The sequence below is a fragment of the Artibeus jamaicensis genome, unplaced genomic scaffold, assembly GCF_021234435.1.
Source record: "Artibeus jamaicensis isolate MK-2021 breed Jamaican fruit bat unplaced genomic scaffold, CSHL_Jam_final contig_536, whole genome shotgun sequence".
In the NCBI taxonomy this organism is placed as follows: domain Eukaryota; kingdom Metazoa; phylum Chordata; class Mammalia; order Chiroptera; family Phyllostomidae; genus Artibeus; species Artibeus jamaicensis.
Window position 1 is genome coordinate 2,217,704 of NW_026521878.1, and position 25,908 is coordinate 2,243,611.

General features: G+C 34.9%; 1 protein-coding gene across 1 annotated transcript in view; it reads right to left on the reverse strand.

Moving 5' to 3' along the window:
- The window catches only part of DPP10 (dipeptidyl peptidase like 10), a 713,494-nt gene that overhangs the window by 350,652 nt on the left and 336,934 nt on the right, over window positions 1–25,908 (reverse strand). The window contains exon 5 of the mRNA XM_053669952.1: window positions 9,300–9,374. Coding sequence (XP_053525927.1) covers window positions 9,300–9,374 — 75 coding nt within the window. The remainder of the gene's footprint in view (window positions 1–9,299; window positions 9,375–25,908) is intronic.

Consider the following 25,908-nt stretch of genomic DNA (forward strand, 5'->3'; position numbering starts at 1 on the left):
CTTAGGTGTTGACCAGGGCAGGGTAACCCAGTGGCTGGGTTGCGATGCTGTATGTGGGGCAGGGGTCCCAAAGGGAACAATGGCGTTTGCTTTGGTCTCCCCCACATTTCAGTCACTTCCCCACTTTCCACAAGCAAATTGGGCCTTTCTAGTGCTGATTCTTGTGTGGGTGAGTTTGTGTACATTCTAGGACCCCATGGGTCTCTCCAATGAATTCTGTGAGGAGGGAGTTTCGCCCTCTGCCTCAACTCTCACAGTTGTTTTCAATCAGTGGTTTGAGGCTTTATTTCCCCACTCTGGAGCCCTGGGTTGCATAGTCTGTTCTGCTCCTCAGTTGCTTCTCCCAGTTTATCTGAGTGGGAATGTAGAATAGCCCAGTGTGCAATTCTGCCTTGTTAGCCAGCTGCTGCCTTGCCCACCCTGGTATCCTTCAGACACTGCCTTGCTGTTAGTCCTCTCTGCCCGGCTGCCTATCTCCGCCCCTCCTACCAGTCTGGATGAATGTTTCTTCTTTAAGTCCTTGGTTTTTGTACTTCCATACAGTTCAGATTTCTGTCAGTTCTGGTTGTTTTTTTGTTTTTAAATTGTTGTCCTTCTTTTGGTTGTGTGAGGAGGCATAGTGTGTCTACCTATGCCTCCATCTTGGTCGAAGGTCCCATATTTACATCTTAATATTTCTGTCATTATATTCCATATGTACATTTGTCAGTACATCACCTTAACAAAACTGTTATAAGACCCTTAAAGTTAAGAACTTTGCTTCATTCATATTAATTCATGTAGTGTTTTCTACATCAAGTGGGACATAGTAAACCAAGTTTGTAGAATTAAAGCATTGATTATCAATTTTGGCTGCACCTGAAAATTAACTGGAAAGTTTTTGCCAGCAATTCCATTTCTGGGAATATATACAAAGAAACCCAAAACACTAATTTAAAAATATGTAAATAACCCTAGCTCATTGCAGCATTATTTACAATTGCTGAGATTTGGAAGCAGCTCAAGTGGCCATCAGTAGATGAGTCACTCAAACAACTATGAGACATTTACATAATGGAATACTACTCAGCCATAAAAAAGAAGAAAAGTTTACCCCTTGAGACAGTATGGATGGACCTGGAGAACATTATGCTAAATGAAATAAGCCAGTCAGAGAAAGACAAATACCATATGATTATGGGGAATCCAATGAACAAACTGAACTAACAAGCAAAATAGAGACAGATGCATACACAGAAAACAGACTGACAGTTTAGAGAGGTTTGGGGGTGAAGGTATCAAGCAAAAAGGAAAAAGAGTAAAGATATGTTGTCCATGGACATGGACAACAGTATGGTGATTACAGGGAAAGTTGGTACAGTGGAGATAAATGGTAGGGAGAAAAGACAATAAAATTAAATTAAAAAAAATGAAAAGTATGCCCTGGTTGGTGTGGGTCAGTGGATTGAGTACCTGTGAACCAAAGGGTCACTGGTTCCATACCCAGTCAGGGCACATGAGGGCACATACAGGCCAGGACCCCAGTAGTGCGTGTGCAAGAGGCAACCATACATTGATGTTTCTCTCCCTCTCCTTCTCCCTTCTTTTCTCTCTTTCTAAAAATAAATAAATAAAAGCTTTTGCACAGCTAAAGAAAACAGTATTAAAATAAAAAGAGATCCAACTGTATGGGAAAACATATTTGCCAATGATACCTCAGACAAGGGTTTAATCTCCAAAATATATGAATAACTTACATGACTGCACTCTAAGAAGACAAACAACCCAATTAAAAGTGGGCAAAGGACTTGAACAGACACTTCTCCAAGGAGGACATACAGAAGATCCAGGGACAGATGAAAAGATGCTCAATATCACTAGCTATCAGAGACATGCAAATTAAAACCACAATGAGACACCACTTTACACCGGTCAGAATGGACATCATAAACAAAGCAACAAACAACAAGTGTTGGAGAAGTTGTGGAGAAGAGGGGACCCTAGTTCACTGTTGGTGGGATTGCAGACTGGTACAACCACTGTGGAAAACAGTATGGAACTTTCTAAAAAAACTAAAAATGAACCTGCCTTTTGATCCAGCAATTTCATTGCTGGGATTATATCCTATGAACCCTAAAACACCAATCCAAAAGAACCTATGAACCCCAATGTTCATAGCAGCACAAGTTACAATAGCCAAGAGTTGGAAGCAACCTAGGGGCCTGTCATTAAATGAATGGATCAAAAAATTATGGTACATATACACAATGGAATTCTATGCAGCAGAGAGAAAGAAGTAGATACTATCCTATGCAACATCATGGATGGAACTGGAAAGCATTATGCTGAGAGAAATATGCCGGGTGGTGAAAGACAAATACCATATGATCTCACCTTTAACAGGAGGCTATACAACAAAACAAGCAAGCAAGCAAAATAAAAACAAAGACACTAAAATAGAGAACAGGGGGACAGTGACCAGAGGGGAAAGGGAAGGGAATTTCAGGGGGAAAAGGGGAAGGATTTATAGGAACTAATATAAAGGACACATAGACAACAACTAAGGGGGTGGAAATGGGAGGGAGGTGGGGAGCACTTGGCACAGTGGGCTGGGATGGGAGTAAAAAACAGAAAACTGTTCTTGAACAATAATTAATTTTTTCTTTTTAAATTTTATGTGCTTTTATTGATTATGCCATTACAGTTGTTCTATTTCCCCCTTCATTCCCCTCCACCCTGCACACCCCTGCCCCCACCATTCCCCCCTTTAGTTTATGACCACGTGTCTCAAGTTCTTTAGATTCTATATTTCCCATACTATTCTTGCCCTCCCCCTATCTATTTTCTACCTACCATCTATGCTACTTATTTTCTGTACCTTCTCCCCCCTTCTCCTCCTCCCACTCCCCTGTTGCTAACCCTCCATGAGATCTTCATTTCTATGTTTCCACTCCTGATCTAGTTGTCCTTTTAGTTTGCTTTTGTTTTAGGTGTGGTTGTTAATAACTGAGTTTGCTGTTCTTTCACAGTTCATCTTTTTTATCTTCGTTTTCTTAGATAAATCCCTTTAACATTTCATATAATAAGGGCTTGGTGATGATGAACTCCTTAAATTTGATCTTACCTGAGAAGCACTTTATCTGCCCTTCCATTCTAAATGAAAACTTTGCTGGATAGAGCAATCTTGGTTGTAGGTCTTTGGATTTCATGACTTGGAATAACTCTTTCCAGCCCCTTCTTGCCTGTAAGGTCTCTTTTGAGAAATCTGCTGACAGTCTGATGGGAACTCCTTTGTAGGTGACTTTCCCCTTATCTCTTGCTGCTTCTAGAATTCTCTCCTTCATTTTAATCTTGGCTAATGTAATGATGATGTGCCTTGGTATGTTCCTCCTTGGATCCAACTTCTTTGGGACTCTCTGAGCTTCCTGGATTTCCTGGAAGTCTGTTTCCTTTGCCAGATTGGGGAAATTGCCCTTTATTATTTGTTCAAGTAAGTTTTCCACTGGTGGCTGTTCCTCTTCCCCTTCTGGTATCCCTATAATTTGGATGTTGGACTCCAAGTGACGAAGAAATAGCAAAACTTTCTGATGCACAGTTCAAAACACTGGTGATCAGGATGCTCACAGAACTGGTTGATTTTAATCACAAATTAGAGGAACATATGAAGGCTAAACTAATAGAAATGAAGGGAATTGCACAGGAAACCAACAGTGATGGAAAGGAAACTGGGACTCAATTCAAGGAAGGGGACAGAAGGAAGAAAAAAAATGACCAAAGAGAAAAATATGAAGAAACAAGAATTCAAAAAAATGAGGAGAGGCTTAGGAACCTCCAGGACATCTTTAAATGCTCCAACATCTGAATTATACTTAAATATGTTTTTAAAAAAGGAATAAACTCTTTCAGGCACTCACAACTATAATAAATAAATAAATAAATAAGTAAATAAATAAGTAAATAAATAAATATTTAAAGCAAAAGTAAAAATTATTAATGTTTAGGTCCTACCCTGAAGACATCCTGATTTAACTGGTCTGGAACATAGCCCAAAGATGAGAGTTTTAAAAACTCCTCAGGAGATTTTAATGTGCAGTAAGGGTTGGCAAACACTGAATTTAAGTTAACTGGTCAGGGAAAAGGTACAGAGGATAAGTAGTATACATGGTAGGTAGAAAACAGACACAAGAGGGTAAGAATAGTATGGGAAATGCAGAAGCTAAAGAACTTATGACACATGGACATGAACTGAAGAGGGGAATGTGGGTTCGGAGGGGCTGTGCAGGGCAGAGGGGAATAAAGACAAAATGGGACAGCTGTCATAGAATAATTAATAAAACATATTTTAAAAAAACATGCCCTGGCTGGTGTGGCTCACTGGATTGAGCACTGGCCTGTGAACCAAAAGATCACTGGTTTGATTCCCAGTTAATTCACTTGCCTGGGTTGTGAGCCAGGTTCCCCAGTTGGGGGCATGTAAGAGGCAACCAGTTGATATTTCTCTACCTCCCTTCCCTTCTCTCTAAAAAGTAAATATTTTTTTTAAAAAAAGGAAATACAAACCAGATTCCCAGAAGCACAAAGTAGGGCCACTTACTTTCATCTGGCAGTTTAAATAAAGCTCACTAGAAGTGCTGGTTTATTAGTTCAAATATTAAGGTGCTTTGGTTGTTTTCTCAGCAACACTGCCAGGCACTGTTGCAAACATAATTACAGTGTGATAAGTGTTACAAAAGGGTTGGAGAGTACCATGAACCTTAGGACAGAATTTGACAGAGTCAGAGAAGTCTAGAACAGCTCTGGTGTTTGAGAAAAAGTGTGATTTGAGTTGGCGTGTAAAGAATAAGAACAAGTTATCAATATGAAGGAAAGAAGATGAGGCAAGATTTAGCTCCAGGCCGAAGAGCAGTGAAAGCTCCATGGGGGGAGGAAGCACGGTGTTTGAAGAAACTGTCAGAAATCCCAGAACTGCTGAAAGCAGCTGGGGGTCCTGAGAGAGGAGGCTTCAAGGACAGGCAGGGCCTTGTAGGTTGTGTTACGACTTTTAGTCTTTATGTCAGAAACCCTCAAGAAGATTTAGGCAGAGAATGCCAATCTGAGTATTTTTTAAAATGAAGATAAGTTTATCTTTTAAAACTGCTTAAAAGACACAAAAGCCATTGAAGGAAAACCTGCAAGCAAGCTACCACATTCTCTCAAACAAGAGATAGTGTAAGCACTTTATCCCTTCATACCCAGAATTCTGTTTCTTAAATAATTGAAATATATTTGACACATAACATTGTGTAAATTTAAGATGTACAACTTGTTAATGTGATACATTTATACATTGTATTGTGATTGACATTATAAGGATAATTAGCACCTCTATGCTGCTACATAATTATCCTTTCTCTTAAGTAATTGGCACAATTAAGTTCTAGCCTCTTAGCAAGTTTGATAAGAGTAATATAATATCATTATCTAAATTCACTGTATTACACATTATTTCTCTAGGGCTTCTTTAGTACTTGATATAGGTTTGAACACTAAGAAAATATCTGTCCCACTCCCCCACCAGCCATACCCCAGTAAACCACCATTTAATTCTCTGTTTTTACAAGCTTGACATTTAAAATACACATGTAAGTGACAGCATAGAGTATTTGTCTTTCTCTCTGGGATCGTTCACTCACCCCTCCTCCATCCTTTAGACAACAGTCAGATGTGAGAGCCCGGGCGGGAAAACTCCCACTGAGTTATTAAAGATTAATCAGTGTTCATATTGATGGCCACAAGCCATAGAGAAAAGCAGTGGGTTCTCTCTCCTTGATCAAATAATATACTGTTAATTTGAAAGATAATTCTTCCAAATATTTGTTATGTCTTAAAAAACAGTTGGATAAACTCAACAATGTAGATAGATGAGATGAAACTTATTTGTTTTTTTAATATTTATTTGACCGTTGATCATGAAAATTTAGTATCTATTTTAAAGAGGTAAATGTTAAAGATGATCTGATTTTTTGTTCCTTTTTCCAATATTTCAGGAGCATCTACCTACAGGTTTCTGTTTACTTTGCTTTCCAGTCTGTTTCTGTGTAAGAAGTCACTATCTGAAATGCCTACAAAGTTCAAACAAGTACCTCAACTGTGAGAAGGAGCCTGGGTATAAAAGGATTGGATTATCAGAGATACTTCCTTCCACCACTAAGGTACTTTAGCAGAGGCAGCCAGGTTTAAGCACTAGGAACACCAATAGACTATCTGCACGTTGGAATCCAAACCCTTATTTGAGTTTTTCTAGTTTAGCTCATTTGCCTTGTAATAAAGCTAAAGACAAATCATTGTACACAGCCAATTTGCTAGGGTGCAGCTATTTTTTCCTACTGGAAAGCCCTTAGTTAAATATCTAAATCTGTATAATCCTGCATTTCCCAGTTTTTCAAGGATATCGACTTTTCTCTTGCTGAAACCAGGATTACAGCATCTACTTAAAATAATGCTTAACATGTCCCTGATAACTCCTCTTTCCCTACTTTTGTGTTATGTAGAGAGGGGGAAAAGAGAAATAAAACAAAATAATTTCAGAGGATGTATTTGAGCGGTTGGATTTTGTGTAATTGTTGTTTTTTCCAAGTTTGTTAATGGACATAACACACATGTGCGTGCAGATACACACACTCATACCCTCCCACATGGTAAACATGATATTTAATTACTCTAAAGTCATCAATAACCCCAATTTGCTATCTCAGTATAAACTATATAGGATAGAATGAGATTCAAGTTCTTCTATTATTTGGATTTAACAAGATTTATAGGTTTGTTTCTTTCCTCTCCAAGTTGTCAACCTGTGGGCAAGTTTGAATTGACTGCTATCCTTCAGAGCCTTAGCGCTGCTTCCATGAAGTACCATGCTGTCTGCCCATCTGGAATGGTTTTCATACATCTGCATTTATTTGATCTTCAAAGTCCAGCATACGCTTCTTTATCCAACAAGATTATCTCATTGTATGTGATGGATATGCTTGGTCATATTACTTCTACCAAATTATATGTTTCTTAGGAGATGATTCAGTCAGCACACACCACATACATACACACAGACTTGAATAATGTCTATTCCAGTAGTTTATACTTGACATGATGAATAAATAAAATGAGTAATAAATAAAGTAATATAAGATTGTGATATTTAGTTTGATCATTTTTTCTTATTGAAATAATCCAGGATCAATGTATCATAAACTATTTTTCCTGAAGATAAACCAAAGACAGAGTTTGAGAGATTAAGAGAGAGACAGTATCAAGAGATAATAACAAATTTTCTTAATGTGTTAATGGTGTTAATTTACATTCTGATATTAAGTATATTCTCAAATAATCTGGCATATTTAGTTCAAATATCCAAAGTTAGCCTAATTTTATAGGTTATATTCCAGAGTTGCTTTCTATTACACATTCCCTACAGCAATGTATGAGTGATCCAGTTTCCCTGCATACTTGCCCTCATTTGGTCTAGTCATTTTTTTCTCATTTTAGCACTCTGATATAAGTGTAGTAACATTGCTTGTTGTTATAAATAGCATTTATTTAATGGTTAATGATTTTATGTTCTTATTTGCCATCCGTATGTCCTTTTCAAGAACATGTCTCATGCCTGTCCATTTTCTGATTTTATGAGGGTTTTTTATAATTCTGAAATTTGAGTATTGATATATTCTAGATACTATTCTTTTTTGAATACCTGAAATGCAAATATTCTCCCCCACTTTATACCTTATATTTTAATTTTTCATAACAGGGCCTTTCATAACACAATATCTTTTCCTTGTATGTACTATAAATTTGATATAGTAAGAATTGTTTTCATAGCCATAGAGCCCAAAGATATTTTTTTTGCTTTTTTTACAAAAGTTTTATAGATTTACATTTCTACATTTAAATCCATAACTCACTTTGAATTTTTATATAGCATAAGACTTAGGTCAATGTATTTTTGTTTGTTTTGCCTGTGGAAGTCCAATTTTCCCCAGAACCATTTTTTGAAAAAGACAATTTTTCTTCCATTAAATTGCTTTTGCACATTTGTCAAAAGTCAGTTAGGCATATCTGTATGGGACTATTTCTGGGTTCATTATTCTGTTCTATTGATTTATGCATCTATCCCTCTGTCAGTTCAACTTAGTCTTAATTACTGTAGCTACTGAGGCTTGATTTTTTACAGTTTTATTATCAGTTTAATATAGCACTCATTTGAAGTTAAATTGTTTAGATAAATAATATTACTTTTAAAATTGGGGGATGCTATAACATTTTTGTTTACAAAAGTCAAGTAGTTTACTTACTATTACATGTACTTTTTAAAATGTCATTAGAGATAACACAGCAAAAGTTAATATAAAAAGCCAAGGTATGTTAGAGAAAAAATATCTTTGATTGCAATCTCCCAGACATTTTTCAGTGTAAATTAATTATGTGAAATAAAAAACATAAACAACTCATCTAAAAACATAGCACATGTGTATTCCGAATGACTAAAGCCATTAAACAGAAGGTCCTTCGAACTGTGAAGTTTGATGTGCTCAAAACCTTTCAATGCATTATATGAGGCTTTCTATCTTAAGTCTATAAATTTTTATTGTCCGTCCTAAAGGACATAAAACTTTCCTGAATGATTTCAATCATTTTCCATAGAAACTAATCTGCTGATCTGGCTTTTCTGCATTCACTTTGCTTTTTAACAGTGTGAATTATATCTGAGTACAAAAATACTCAATAACCATACATACTGCTGTATGTGTGCTGTAGAGCTGACATAGAATAATGAAACCCTATTAAAATAAGAATATTTTATTTGTTTGGTATGAATTTCTTGGTTTGTCCCAGTTTCAGAATTTTCTACAACTATGAGGCTTATGCCTAAATACTACCAAAGAACTCACTCAGCATGACTTAAATAAATGTTCTCACCAGCCCTTCCCCACTATCCACACTGCTATTCAGGACCCAGCCATTAAGAAAATCTGTAGTCAAGTACAGACTAAAGCTATCCCGAAAATGTCAGAATCCCCCAGTGAGATTGCTAACCTGAAACAGTCCCCTCTGAAAGAGGTGGACTTGCACTGGCACCAGTACCTGGCAGATTGCCTCCTTTATTTGCGAGCCCCGTATGGAAGAAAGGACATTGCCTACAAATGTCTCTTGTACAGCACTGGCCATCAGTGAACCCTGTGGTTATTGATATGCCCAATTTTCTTTAGGTGCATAGATAGCTAAGGAAAACTTAACTGCCACCTGAATTTATCACATAGAAAAGTTTACAAAGAAGATAACTTTACCTGTTTGACATCATATGCCAGAAGAACATATTTCAAATCTGGTGAAACTGAATGTCTTGATGCTTTGAATGTTACCTAAAAACAAAACAAAACAAAACAAAAATATCTTTAAAAGCTTGACAACAGAGAGAGTAATGTGCATTTGGACATTATATTAATTAATGATATTTTTTTAAATCTGAATTCTCATAACCCTGTTAAATAGACATGCTCATTATTGTAATAAATATGCACAGACACCCATGTATGTGTGACTATATAGACAGATATATAAATTAAGTAATATTAGATTTTTCATTAAGAAAAAAAATTGCTACCATATCTTTTCTACATTATCACTTTAAAACTATGTTAATATTTCTATTATAAGAAATAAAAAGCAAAAACTCATTGAACTTTATAAGTAACCATAATGCTTTTATATTTGCATATTCATCAAAATGAAAATAAACAGACACTCTGTGATGATTTTATGACTGTACTTTTTTTATAGGTTGTAAATTTATATTTGGAGAAGATACCTATATTAAAGACAGAATCTCTTTGAAGTAAATTCTGAGAGTGAAATAGTTTAAAACACAAAACGAAAATACATAATTGTTATATGCATAAAACTATATGTAAAACAACACAATACCTGATTAATTTTGACCCTATAATCTTATCATTGGATAGACCTGATATCAGAAAAAATTGAAAATAAAATGAGGGAGAAATACATTGAAAGCGGAAAAATAATTTTATTTGCAATGAAGATTATATTTAACTTTCTTTCTCAAGCAAAGGCAAGCAAATTGAATTGATTCATCAAAAGCCTATAAAAATACAAAGAAAATAAAGTATATATGAATTTTGGGCAACCTCCTTCATCTAGTTTTACAGAGATATACATCTACAATAATTTTGTACACCTTATATCCATGTAGTTTTCACAAGATTTTTCTCCTTGAAGAATAGAAATGGTTGAAGCCAATGTTTTCTTACTTAGAAATCCCTAAAACACAATGGAGAAGATAAGAAACTCTGACTAATATATATTTGGCAAAGTTTGTGTGGATTAACAAAAAAATAGATTAGCCTTTTTTTCCCCTAGCTTCTGGGCACAGAGCTCTTAAAGCCCTTGGAATTTCCCGAACAATAGAAGTGCCTTTTGTTACTAATAACTAATTCCCTTTGAACATTCTAGGTTTATGCTAGTGAATGACTTTGGGTGCAGGGTGTGAGGAGAGGGCTAGATGCCTTCCGGAGGGGTCTGGCCATCAGGGTATCCAAATCCCTGATCAGAGAATTGGAACTTTCAGCCCTCTTTGAAGGGCAAGGTAGGTGGAAGTTCCGGAGATGAAGTTCAATCACCTGCCCAGAGATTTAATTATTCATGCCTAGGTAATGAAACCTAGTGATTAAAAAACTCTGAATGATAAGATTTGAAGACTACCTTGTTTCTAAACATCTCAATGTGCAAGGAGGATGGTACACCCCAACTCCACAGAGACAGAGACTTGGGACCCTTCTGAAATCACGCCATTTACCTCTTCCTCTGGCTCTTCATTTGTATCCTGTTTAAACCAGTAATCACAGACACAAACTGACCCTTAAACAAAACCACCCAAACTGTGCCAGTCCACTTATACATGGGTTTTTACAAATAAATACAGCCTGCCCCCTACATCCGTGGGTTTAACATCTGCAGATTTAACCAACCAGGATAAAAACATATTTTTGCCATCATAACTGCAGATTATGACCTGTGGATTCCCAACTAGGGATTAAAATTTATGTTTTTGATCTCCAACTTGGTTGAATCCACTAATGTGAGGGACCCACTGTAGAGTCAGAAATTACACAAGAATTTTCTACTGTGTAGGGGCTGGCGCCCCTAATTCCCCATTATTCAAGGATCAACTGTGTAGCACTTTCTGTGAGTTATTCTGGTGAATAATCAAACTTCAAGGAAGATTGTGGAAACTGCCAAAATTGTAGCTAAATTCTGAAGAAATGCTGATTACTTGGGAACTAAAGACTTGAAGATGATATCTGAAGTGGGAACAATAATTGTGTCCTTAATCTGTGTGGTCTGCACTAAGTCTGGGTAGAGAATAGAATAGAATAGAATAGAATAGAATAGAATAGAATAGAATAGAATAGAATAGAATAGGTCACCTAGTTAGGAGGTCAAAGAATTATGGTTAAAAACATAATTTAATTTTTGAGCCAAATTTGCAATAAAGTAGAGAGATCTGAGAGAAAATATTATTGTATGGAATGCTAAAATTTAGAGATTTTGCCTATATATAGGGTGGGGCAAAAGTAGATTTACAGATGTGTGTATGCAAAACAGTTTTTTTATTATTATTTATTCATTATTGTATTATTTTCCATACAAACAACTGTAAACCTACTTTTCCCCACCCTGTACATCCATCTTGTACAGGCCATGTATAAGATACTTTAGGAGAAGGGCAGAATAATCACTGGCAATAATTCATATGATTTTTAATTTTTTTCAAAAATTCATTTCAATGACAATAAAAATGACAAAAACAACAATGGAGCTACTATTGATGTATCATCTATCATGAGCTCTAAGAATTGCTTAGATTTTCATAGTTCTCAATATTCCTCAATCCTTATGACAACACTCTGAGGTAGGTATGCTCATTCTTATTCTTTCTTTCTCTCATTTATTTATTGTATATGGAAACTTGATAGACATTAGCCAGTGAGGAAGTTAGGGCCACATTGAAAACTCAAGGCCATCTCTCTCAACCTTACTGTTAACAGTAAGGGGTGGTTCATTGCTATTTTAAATCAGCTAAGAGGGCAATGCCATCATTCTGTCCTATGGGGATTAGAAAACTCTAATGCCACAGTTCTCAAACTTTTCTGAAGATCACAGAACAGCACAGAGAACAAAAGAATACAGGAGTAATTCCTTTCATAAATCCTTCATTATCTCACCAGCAGGAGTTTCTTTCTTTCTAACCTCTGCCCCCACCTCACAAGAACTTCCTGGTCTGAAGTCTGAATTATTTAATGAAAATCTCACCTCTCTAGTCCCCATTCACGCTCATGTGATATTCTTCACACAAATTAACTTCACATGTTCACAGGTGCATCTGTACCTCCAGTAACAATGTCTTAGTATCTTTTACAGATCCTACAATTACCCAGTCTGGCACTTTATTAATTATCACTATACTGCTTCCAGCTTATGCAGTGTTCGCATACTGGGAAACTTTCCAAATACCTTTCTAGGGGCCAAGCTGCTGAACTGTCTCTGAATTTAGAGAGTTTTACGCAAGTCAGTGGTGCTACAGAGATGTGCTGATGATTACACATATAAGGAATACATCCTTGCAGCTTAGTCAAGGAACATTGGAAGTCTCAGGCAAGTCCCTCCTACTGTAAGCCATTAATGTTATCATTGGCTTCTTCTGGAAATTAATTCCTTATATCAGCCACAGGAATTCCTTATAGACCAGCCACTGGCTCTATATTGACCCTAATTACAGAAATAAATATGGTTTGGTTGAGTTTCAATTTTACATGGCTTCAAATTAGGATTTTGGAAACTTCACTGTAGCTAATAATGCCATTATGTTACCTATATATTTAATCACTACTGAAATAAAGGAATGAAGAAATGTTCTCTACATGTATTTATTGGTAATATTTATCAATGATGCCTCCCTGTGCATTTTTGACACTGAACATGGTACCGAGCACATTAAAATGCATGAACTCTGCCATCTAGGAATGTTCAATTAAAGCCAAACAAGGTACAGAAAAAAATTAGGATGCAGGTGGTTAACTAAACCAATTAAACAAGGAAGACAAGGCATTTGATCAAGTTGAGAAACTAATGCATGCTTTCCATAAGCTTAGGAAGATTTTGCAGTACCTCTTCTGTATATATCATTCTGTTTAGCTAAAACTCATTTATTGAACATTCACAATATGACAGGCACCATGGTAGACACTGATACTGTTACAAAGTTAAGAAACAGTGTCCACTAGAATCTTCTTTATCCCATATTGGGAAGAAGATAAGGCAAGTACTATGTTTCCAGATAGCCTGAAGTAGAGCAGGGGCCCAGAACCCAAATGCCTTAATGGACTGACTATGTACTGGAAGAATTAAGCTGCCTGGGTAAACTGGAGACACATGGAGTAGTAAGGCTGCCCAAAAGAGGCAGGGATCCCTCAGCTCTCAACATCCATTATTTTATAGGAAAAGTATACATAGAATTTTAATTTTTCCAAGTTTTCAAGACAACCTAGAAATCATTTTAATTTAGAATCTCATGCTTTTTAAATAATAGCTCAATACTTTTAAATTTATGTGTGGGGGCCAGATTCTGCCTAGGGGCTGCAAGTTGCTAATTTCTGGTAAAGCAATAACTACCATAGAATGGAGGGGAAAGAGATGATACTGGATTTAAACAACAAAATGGTACCTTACTCATATATTTTGTAGTAATGTGTATGAAAACTTCATGACCCAGTGTTTTCCAGCTAAATAAAATTATAGAGACAACATTATGAAAATAACTTTCACAAAATACACAAGCAGCTTTAAAAGATTCCTGCAGAGATGGTGGACTGGCTCATGGATTATATGCATTATTACCATCATCAATATAGCAGAATTGATCACTGTTTTCATGAAATTTAAAGCCAAGAAAATAACAAAATCAGATTTGAATTTACAACAGTTACTTTGACCGATGAGTGGAGAATTAATTGAATCTGTTGACATCTTGAGGTCATGAGATACAGTAAGAGGCTCTTGTGACAATCCAGGTAAACAATGTCAAGATATTGAGGAAGAAGCAAGGGTACAGAGAAGAGGATATATGCAAGTGACAAAGGGATTTTAATGATTAAACTTGACATATTGAGAAATATGTGTACAAAACCACTCCTGGGTTTGTGTGGGGGCGACTTTCCTTGCAAGTCACCCTGTTCGCCACTGATGAAAGTGAACATGACTGAGACATGATGTGATCTGCTTGGGGAGGAGAGGTGGCCATTTTCCCAGAGAAAAAAGGCTGCGAGCAGTGGCCAGTTTCTCAGGGGAAAAAGGTGTTGAGCCCCTTCCTCCAGGGCCTTTTATTGGGTTGTAATACACAGGAATACAGGGTGGCAAGGATCAAACAATAGATAACATTTCAAAGAAAGCTGAGGGCTTAGTTTGAGTCAGAGTCTGTCAGGAACAGAGTTTTAGGGTTTCCTGCTCGAACCCTTAACATATGAATGAAAGCACTCTTAGCAGGGCTAATTTCACAGGTTTATCAGGAAGTCTTTGTGATGCCAGATTTTTCCCCAGGACACGCTCTAGCAAGTCAAGGGCTGCACCTCTCCCCAACAGGTGTTCAGGTTTAAGGGGATTAGAGCCAGGAAGCACCTCTCCCAGAGAACATGGGGACTGGGGCTTTGACAAAGTGGGGGGGGAGAGTCCATTGCTCTCTCTTTGTTGCAGCCCCCCTAGTCCTTTAATGATGGCTTCCCAAGTGGTTCTGTCTGGCTTAGGTTGCCCCCTGCTGTGAGGGGTCTTACCCATTATTGACTTTCGACCAAGCTTTGGGGGCAGGGAAAGGAAACTGAGGCAGCCAGAGACAAGCTTTGTCTCCTGTGGCTAGCATTCCAAAGGTCATCCCTTGCCCTTGGCCACAGGGAGTAGAATTACAATTCCTAGAACCAGGCTGAGTGGTCCATAGGTTTGCAAGTGTTTAGCACTAGGTGGATGTTGCTAAGACAAGCTAAGCTGGGAAAAAAAAAGTTTTTGAGGAAAATTTTACACATGCACATTTTAGATGTGTTATGGTTATAAGTTTCTTAATGACACCCAATAGGGATGTACATAATTTTTTTGTATAAAAACCTGCACTTTAAGAGATATCTGGGAGAAACATTATTAGTTTCATAGAGTTTTCAGTGAATGTTTATGTCCAATGTAAATTCATCCTCATCAGATAAGAGGGGCAAAACCTCTCAAACAACATTCTCCGCTAGTGTGGATCTGTAACAATGCAGTTATTATGAGTATTGTTTACTATTACTTTTATTCTTTAGAGGCGTATATTTTCTTTTTCTTGTGGTTTTGTTCAACCTGCTCAACTGTAGTAATACTTTCACCTCTCCCTGTTCCTTACTCAAATTGCATTTCTCTAGAATATCATTCTAATTCTCCCTGGTTACCCTCCCCTATCCTTTTCAGCTCAAGTGATTCATGTGACTTCATATGCATATAATTATATGTTCAGTTCACCTAACATTGATCACTGTTTCATGATTCCTCTTCTAGGCTGTTGGGAACTGCAGTTGACATTTTTCATTGTCACAGTGATGCCCCTGTTAAGAGGCTCCATTGCAATGATTCACTCTTGTCAGTAACATTATAATTAGAAAAAGAAATAAGATAATGATGGAGGTCCAAGATGTCAGACATTGAAGATCATGGTAAGAAATCATTAAACATAAACTTAAATGTCAGAAGTGCCAAAAATTAAAACATTTATTTGTATGACTTAAAGCTGAGAAAGGACTGAGCAAAGGAGAAGAATAAGACACGAAATCTAAAGAACAAAATAAACAAACATAGAAAACAAACAAACAAAAAAAGAGATGGAGCCAAAGTTGACACAATTTTGCAAGAAAGATTTGGTTGTCTTAACACTGAGAAATGATAGAAGCACGGGAACTGTGTAGTTCAGCTGAGTATTGTTCTACAACCTGTAACAAGCTGGTGATAAAAAAATAGATATAGGCATATCTATTTTCCCTCCCCCCAAAATTGCTAGTCCAGAAAACTGAGCTGGATAATCTTGTCAGTCTTAGAGTGTAAGCAAACACATTTTAACCATTAGAGAATGATGAAAACAAGAAGGCAGGGCTTACTGGACCCTATGGTCTTTTTTTCCTGTTCTCTCCACTTCCATGCCACTAAACTTCCTACACACAAACACACACTCCCCTCTTCTGTTTAATTTATTTGGGCCATAACTTCTCTCAGTACCCAATTTAATTATTAATTTATTAACACCTGACACAATTGTTTACAAAAGGTACTTTTTATTCTATAAAGGTAAATATTATTTTTTCAAATCTATGATTAAGTATATATTATGAATATGTTTCTTTTACAGTACAGCCTATACATGATCATGAAACAAGCATGAGGAAGGGTTTCATGAAGCCAGCTGACCTTATGTGGATGGGGAGAAGGAGAATGGTTACTATGCAGTGAGTAGAGAGGAAAAGAGGATCAATAGAAGACAGAAAAGAAACCAAATTGTTCATGATATACGAAACAGAGCTCTTTTTTTTTTCTGTCTGGATTCAAATAAAAGGAAAGGGGAAGAGACAAACAGATTGTGGGGTTTTTTGTGCATCTCTAACCAAAGCCATAATTGTGTTTATATACAAGAAACTTTAAGTTAAATAAATAAATAAATAAATAAATAAATAAATAAATAAATAAATATATATATGTATTACTTTTCCATGTTCTTGCTTCGTAATGGCCTAGTTACTTGGTACAGTGCTTAAATAATACTTCTTTGCAAAACCCACAACATTCAAATAGCATAAACATAGCACAGGGCTTATTTTTTTCTTGGCACCAGGCATCTTATTGATGCTAGAATGTTTTGTAAAACAACGGAATGCAGAAAATGTCATGGTACAAGTAGTGTTTAAGACTATTGAATCTGTAACTACTAACCTATGGAGAGTGGCTCATATATATGTTTATTACTCAATAAATGTGAACTGCCTTATTAATAGTTTATTGATTTGGATCATAGCCCATACACTAAAACATTTAAAAAGCAATCTTCATTTTTAATAGAAAGAAAAAACTAATGACCTTTGAATTATATTAACTTTAGAAAAAGGGGGCAGACAAAGAGACTTTGAAAAGAATGCCAATATATTTTCACCAAAAAAGTCAATAAATTAGAAAACTCTGTCTGAAAAAGGAAGGAAAGGGGTACTGTAAGTTGCAAATGTACACAAATCATATCTTTGAAGTTCAGTTTTTGCTAATCTACCGATTCTTCAAATTCTCTTAATAATTTCTACTTATATTTCAAATATTTTGCTGTTAAGTGATGCTGCTACATTCATCACTTAACAACTGCATTAAAGAATGCACCATATATAAAGAATTTAAAAATTATGGAAGTTCTAAAAATACCACATTAGAGTTACTGGATCAGTTTTTTCATCCTGGCCTAATGCAATGCATTCAATATAATGCTCAAAAGTTAAGATGGATGGAGTCGAGTTCTCAGGCAGCCAGTCATTAAGTTCATTTCTGTTATGAGAGTCCATCAAGTAAATATTAGTATTGCTTCTTAGACTTAAATAATAGAGTTACTATTTTAAAATGTGTTACATACAGTTCAAGCATTTATGTCAGTAATATGATTTTATTTCTAGATTAGGCAAGATGATGGCTACTGAGGACCTTGCAATTCCTCCAATTTTTTTAAAAGGGAAAATATATAATGACCAATATTGGTTTATGAAAAGGAAACTAATTTTTTTCTTTTGGATCAAAGGCCCTTTTAAAGTTGGTATGACATCATTAGTTCAGTATTACCAATAATAATTCCCTCAAAATAAAAAAAAGAAGACAGTAACTAATCAGTATCTTATTTTTACAGATTTGATATAGTCTAGCATATTCCTCACTAATATTATGTTTTATATCTATGTGTTCTCTATTTTCTATCTTTGATTAAATTATTGTATATATATAGAGTATAATAGTTATTGTGTGTTTTCTTTTATCTTAAAGGACATTAGGTGCATAGAATTAGATTGATCATAACTTTCATTTGACATAAATCTGTTCATGATAAATTTAGCAAATAAAAATACAGAATTTAGTAAAATTTTAATATCTGATAAGTAACAAACATGTTTTAATGAAAGTAATAAAACACAATACAACCTTGAAAATAACATTAAAAGAATGAAATATCCTATAAGAGTCATGAACAAAAGTGAACTACAGCTAAAATCAAATATGAATGAATCAGCAACAGAATGCTGAATGACAAAAGAAGAAATGAGATCACAGACTGCCTAATATGCCTATTACAAGTTCAAGTCCAACTAAAATAAAATACGAGGGAGGAACATCCAAAAAATGGAATTATCTCCTGGAGGGCGGGCCCCTTGTAAAACAGGCTTCCCCCACTAGACGAGTGTTCTAGCAACCCATCTGTATCAGTGTACTAGCCAGTGTTGTTTTGAGAGGTTGTGTTTGGTTTCAGTGAATTTTTTTAAGATGCTTTCAATGTACTTGCCCATTTCACGATGGGGTGACTTAGGAGTGCACCTGCCCACACCATGCTGAGTGTTCAAGCAATTTACGACCAAACACGGTGCCTCACCCTCCCTATTCACCTGATGTCTCCCTAAACAACCTTTTTTGGTTTGTTTCCCCAGATGAAAAAAAGTCTTAAAAGGGAAACATTTTTTGATGTGGAAGAGGTGAAACAAAAAACAGCAGAAACAGTAAAAGGCATCAAAATGATGAGTTCAAAATGTGTTTTGAGCAGTGGACAAAAGGTCTTGAAAGATGCATTGCATGAAATGGAGAGTGCTTTGATGGTGACTGAAATTTAAACATGTAAGTGTAAATACACCATTTTTATAAACAAATTATGTTCTGGGGGCTTCCTTTGTAATATGCTATTTAGACAAACATATATGTACATATAAATTTATACATAAATGCATGAATGAACATATATATGTATATATAAATAAATATATAAAACTAAGTGTGATATATATGTGTAAAAGAGTATGTGTATATATGTATATATGTATATAGTTTTCTGGTGTATATGTATGTGCTGGTGGAACCATCTCCGTATGGTATATGTTGAGGGAGGAATACATTTCAATGTCCTACTTTACACAATGACAAACTCTTACCAAAAGTGAAAATGCACATGACATTCCAGCTAGCAATCTTTCTAACACTTGATAATATCAGAGTTAAGTTTGACCAGTGGGATAGGTACAAAATATTATCCCTTTTTGATCACCATATTTCTATCTATGTTGTGTTAAGCATATGCTTATTAATTCATCAATAACACGGTTCTTTTGTGAAAAGCCTATTTATATTACATTTTTGCTCATTTTTCAACTGAATTATATGACCTTGTTTTTACATTAATTACATAAACCTTTTTCACTTAAGTATGCTTTTCACCATATATTTGTCATTTACTACTTTGTATTCTTTTAGTCTGCACATTCTAATTTTAATGTGATTATAATAAATACAGGATGCAAACATTATATGAACACTAAGAAGATTCTGAATATACAACTAATTTGAAAAACTAGAGAATAACAAAGCTCAGGTTGTACGCTTTGAAATCAGTATTTTTTTTAGTATATTAACAGCTAGACTTTGACTCCAATCCTCAAGATGCATAATAAAAAAAAGATTCTCTACTTCTTTCTTATATGTCAGTATCCATTTCATTTGATAAGCAGTTATCATGAATGTTTCTTCTCTACCAAAGCAAAGAGCAATAATAAAGGGGAAAATTATTTTCCCATTTACTCCCTGGTGGAACAGCACTTTCTGTTTAGTTGCGGAAAGAAACAAGGCCTATAGAATCAAGTCAAACCCAGTGGAATGGCAATAAAAATAATTTCCATAGTGAATTATTTTGAGTTAAGCTGTTATTTACTAACCTTGCATTTTAATGGCCCAACGTTCAAAGTCATTTCTGCATTGTTCCCTTTCTATGATATGTTCATGAAAAAAGTTTCAATAATTTTATAAAATGCTAAGATCAATCCATTTTCTGCACATTTCTAAATGGCCAGATGAAGACTGCATTAAGCCTAAAGCACAAAGAAAATGTTCAGTTTACATGTTTCTTTTTTCCTGTATTAATTTATTTATATTTCACTTGAAATACTGAGAGAAATTTTAAGGGGTACATTCTAACACCTTTTGAGGCAAATGATCCCTCTAACTTTTATTAAGTATTTATATTTGAATGAGTTTATTATACACATTTACTCACAACTTCTCTCATTGTTCCACCTTTCTTTACACTTACCATGCATTCCTTATTTCATCTGTTAATACCAGATATAGGTCTAGTAAGAAATTTGAAATACAAAAAAAATAATTTCACTGGAAGTTACAAATGGTGGTGAATTCCATTAGGGTTAAAACTAAGTACAAATGCATAAAATAAAATTTTGCTGCATATAAGCATCACTGGCTAAGTCCAAATTGTAAAAGTGAATGCAAAAAAACTCATATAAATAACTAATCCAATTGCCAATGCACATATGGCAAAATGATAATTGACCTCACTCAAAATTAGATACTTGCAAATCAATATAACAATTAAGTGTCATTTTTATTAGCCAAATTGAAATTAATTAAAATGTTAACAATACTCAGTGACAGCAAGAGTAGACTAATAGGCAAGATCAAATACTATCGATGGACCTTATTAATGCAATTTGATACTGTCTATTAAATTTTAGATTGACCTTTCCTTTGACCCAGCTACTGCTGGCCCATACTACTGCTATGAATTTAGCCCACAAATATATTTAAAAAATGCTTGCCTCGTGTATTTGCAGTTGTATAATAGGAAATAAATAAATAGTAGTGCAAAGAAATTCTATGTAATCACTGAATGATGTTACAGGGAAATAAGAAGTGGATAAAAGTGTTCAACACTTTTTATTTGTTGAAATTAAATGCCCATATGATTGCATATATTTATGTTTTAATTTTTAATTAAATACGTTTGACTTTTATTATTGTTCAAGTACAATTTTCTGCCTTTTCCCCTCACCTTTCCCTCCTCCCAGCCATCCCTACCTCCTTCCCTTGTTTCCACACCCCCTTGTTTTTGTCTATATGTCCTTTATAGCTGTTCCGGTAGTCCCTTCATCCCTTTCTCTCTATTATCCCCTCCCATGTTCTCTCTGGTTACTGTCAGTTTGTTCTTAATTTCAATGTCTCTGGTTATATTGACTATATATTTTTCAACATATTGTTTATGTACAAATGTAGCAAGACATATAGACATATTTCTGGGGAATTATTAATGGTATAAATATGCAAAGGACTACATTCTAAAGGTGACTGAGTGACATGGAAGGTCATTTTTGTTTCCATTATTTATGCATAACTACATGCTCTGTACAATAGAATTTTTGTGATAGTGAAAATGTTTTATGTGGCCCTTGCTGGTGTAGCTCAGTGGGTTGAGCGTGGGCCTGTGAACCAAAGGATCGCAGTTTGATTCCCAGTCAGGGCACATGCCTGGGTTGAAGGCCAGTTCCCAACAGGGGATACACGAGAGGCAACCACACATTGATATTTCTCTCCCTCTCTCCTTCCCTTCCCCTCTAAAGATAAATAAATAAATTTAAAAAAATGTTTTATGTGTATATTTTCAATGTGGTAGCCACTGATTTCATTCAGCTGCTGAACACTTGGAATGTGGCTGGTGTGACTAAAATATGGAATTTCTATTTTAATGACTTTAATAGTGAATTTAGCCACTTGTGGTTAGTGTCACTCGTATTGGATAATTCAATATAGTATTTATATTCCCTAACCGCATGTTTTCAATATCTTATTTTTAATAATGGCAATGAGGTAGGTAAAGAAAAAAATGAATTCTTATTTTACTATATTTTATTAAAATATCAATTAAATGTTAATATTTTAAGGGGCATATAAAATTATGGATAAAATGGGACATACCAAAGATAAAAAAGAAAAATGCCATAGAACTGTATAAATGGTATTTAATAAGGAAGCTCTGATTTATTTAAAACATAAAATAAATGTTTTCCCAATAAAGAATAATTACAATATAAATGTGTTTGCTTTGTTTTTTAGAAAGAATTACTAAATAATGGTATATATATATATATATATATATATATATATATATATAAATAAAAAGATGTAAGATGACTTTGTGTATTTGTATGAATTAAATTTCTATTTAGTATTTTATTTTTTTAGTATTTTACTTATAAAGAATAAAATGTGATTGTAAGTTTTTGTTCTCTACCATAAACTCCAGGCATGGTATTTCCTGGATATAATGATTTGCATAATTGTCATTTGCCATCAAATATAATTTTTACTTCATTTTTAGGTAGAAATCTATATTTTATCATAATATTGTTTTCTAAAATTATGATGCAGTTATTCATCACCTTAGGTATTTTCCTTTCTTAATGTTTTGTTAAATTCAATATTATATACTCATGGTGGTTTTAATTTGCATCTGTCTGATGGCTAGTGATGCTGTATATTCTTTAATATGCCTCTTGGCTCTCTATATATCCTCCTTGGAGAAGTGTCTGTTCAGGTCCTTTTCTCAATATTTAATGTGATTGTTACAATTTACAATAGCCAACTGCTGGAAGCAACCTAAGTGCCCATCGGTAAATGACTGGATAAAAAAACTATGGTATATTTACACATTTACACTCAGTAGAAAGAAAGAAGGAACTCCTCCCCTTCATAATAGCATGAATGGAACTGGAGAGCATTATTCTAAGTAAAATTAACCAGTGAAAGACAAATACCATATGATGTCACCTATAAGTGGAACCTAATCAACAAAACAAACAGGTAAGCAAAATATATCCAGAAACATTGAAATAAAGAACTGACACTAACGGGGGGGGGGGAAGGGGGAGGGAGACAGAAGGGGATGGTTAGTCAAGAGACATATATAAAGGACCCATGGACAAAGCCAAAAGAGGAAAGGAGTGGGGCAGGGGAAAGTGGTTGGCAAAAATGGAGACAATTGTACTTGAACAACAATTAAAAAAAAGAGTAGTGTGATATAGTCAGGAGTTAGGGTATATCCACACTCTAATGTCTTTCCCAAAATGTTAAGCATAAACTTTTATTCAGCTCTGATTTCCCCATTAGTCATAAACTAGACAAATATCAATCAGGAAAGTCATTTTACTTATTATATAAATGTGAATTAATTAACAGATGAGTAGAGTTTACTGACTTGACTAATGTATAAGAAACACTTCTTTCAGTATCTAGTAAGCAACGTGAGGATGAAGAGAAGCTTCTTTTTGTACTTATATAATTTTTAAATATTCTACAAATTAACAATGTTTCAAAAAATAGTAGTTCCTGAAAACCCTTCTTCTCATTGTTCCCCCCCCCCCAGTTATTATTAGCTGTTCTTAATTTCAATGTTCCTGGTTATGTTCTGTTGGCTTCTTTCTTTTGTTGATTATGTTCCAGTTAAAGGTGAGATAATATGGTATTTGTCCCTCGCCATCTGGCTTATTTCACTTAGCATAATGCTCTCCAGTTCCATCCATTCAGGAACTACTATAAAGGACACGTGGACAAAACCAAGGGAGGGGCATGGAGAGAGGGAGGTGGGTTTGGCTGGGGTCATGGGGAATGGTTGGGGGGAAAATACAGACAACTGTAATTAAACAACAATAAAATACTAAAAAAATATTTTAGGCTATTAACAAGTTAAATGCTTAAAATGTGTTGATAAACATTAAAAAATAATAGAGATAGATTATGAAGAATCAAGTTTTTTTTTAATCTTGGCTAAAAATAAGTATTATTCATTTCAAACCAGAAGATCTTTTTCCTTGCTTGCAGTCTGATGGACTCACACTTTTAGTAGCTAGGGATAATAATAAATTTGGTATATAAATTACTTTTCCTTGCAGGTGATTCAAATTTTAAGAGAGTAAATTAAATTCCTTTTTTTCTCCTGCACTCTCTCATGGGCTCCTCTGAATCAAATATTTAAATAAATGATGCTGTGTGAAAAAGAAAATAAATATGATTAATTCATAAAATGTTCACTAGGTGTCTAACTTGCACTAGGCCATCATTACACTAGTCACTGAAGACACAATGTTGACTAAGGCTTGGGTTAACCTCTTTTAAATAATTTATAAACTAGTAAGAATTTTAATTAAATATGTAAAATGGAACATAACTAGTTAATCAAAATACAGTAAAAATTGTCTTTGAATAAGGTTACTTATTTCTGGATTTCTTTTTTTCTCACTTAAAATTTTATTAATATAATTGATGTAAATTACTTTTTAAAAAGTCACAGAGTACAGAAGGATTTGTGGAGAAAATTATTACATCTCTCTCAACCCAGGCCAGTTCTCATATGCACTTGTCTATCTTTTGTTCCTCTGGTACTTTTCTTCATAATTCTAAATAATGTCTTCATATCACTGCTTCTAGATTAGAAAGGTATTATCTCACAACCCCCTGTTTCAAAAGATGACACTGTTGCCCTTCTCTTCCTAGTTTTGGATATTTTATTTTTAGTTAATCTTTTTTAAACCTTCGTAACTTGAAATAATACACTTAGACCTCTATTTCTTGTCCAAATCAATAAAGACATCATTAATTATACCAACTATTTATTTTCTCCTTAAAATTTTTCATTTTTAACATTTCAATAAAGGAACACTATGCCCATAATTATGCTCGATATCCCACTTATTGCCTAAATATTACATAACAGATATTTTCATCCAACCACACCCTCAACTTTATTCTCATACAGTATTCCCCACCTCAATGGTTAACTCCCTGATTCATTAAGTCACATGCCCCAAAGCCTAGGAATTATTACCTTTGATACCTTCCCATTGTAATTTTCCTCATCACAACAATCACCACCATACTCATTTTGTTATCTTACTTTATTTCAATTCATATTACCTTTCAAATATTTTCACTTCTCTCAATCCCTACTGCCATGCCTAAGTCCATCTACTTAGGATCTCAAGCATAGTTCACTTCAATAGTGCCTTTGTCTTCTAAACCACACCTTTTAATTTATTCTCCAACTTCAACAGAGAGATCTTTGTTTTAAAAAACAAGTTTGATCATCTTTAAAATCCATTACCTATAGTGTAACAAACAAGCAGGCAAAATATAACCACAGACATTGCAATTAAGAACTAACTGTAACTAGAGGGGTGGTGGGAGGGTATAATGGGGTGAGGGGAGAGGGAAGGGTTTTCAGAACAACTATAAAGGACACACAGACAAAACTGAAGGGGGTTAGGATCATGGGTAGGAAGTGGGGATGGCAGGGGTAGGGGGTGGGGTTGGGGATGGGGAAAATGGAGACGACTATACTTGAACAACAGTAAAAAAATAAATAAAAAATCCATTACTTATGATCTGAATGATCTGGCATGCACCTATTTTCCATGCTCATCTGGCTTCTATTTCCTTGTGAGTCTCCAGCCACACTGGCTTCTCTCAAGGTTTTTAATGTTCCTTGTCTCACACTATTTCCACTACCTCAAAGCTCTATTTTCACCTAGTTAATTTCTCTTCACTCATCTTCACTTCATTAGCAAGCTTCTTATGATTTCTTCAAAGTACATCACTATATTAGAAATTCTAAAATGAATGCAATATTTCCCTTCAGTCTTTTATTCCTATGCTTCCTTTTTATTTCATAACATAGCTTGTAAATGTTCATATATCTGATTATGTAATTAATGCACTCTTTGCTCACTATACCATGAGATCATTAGG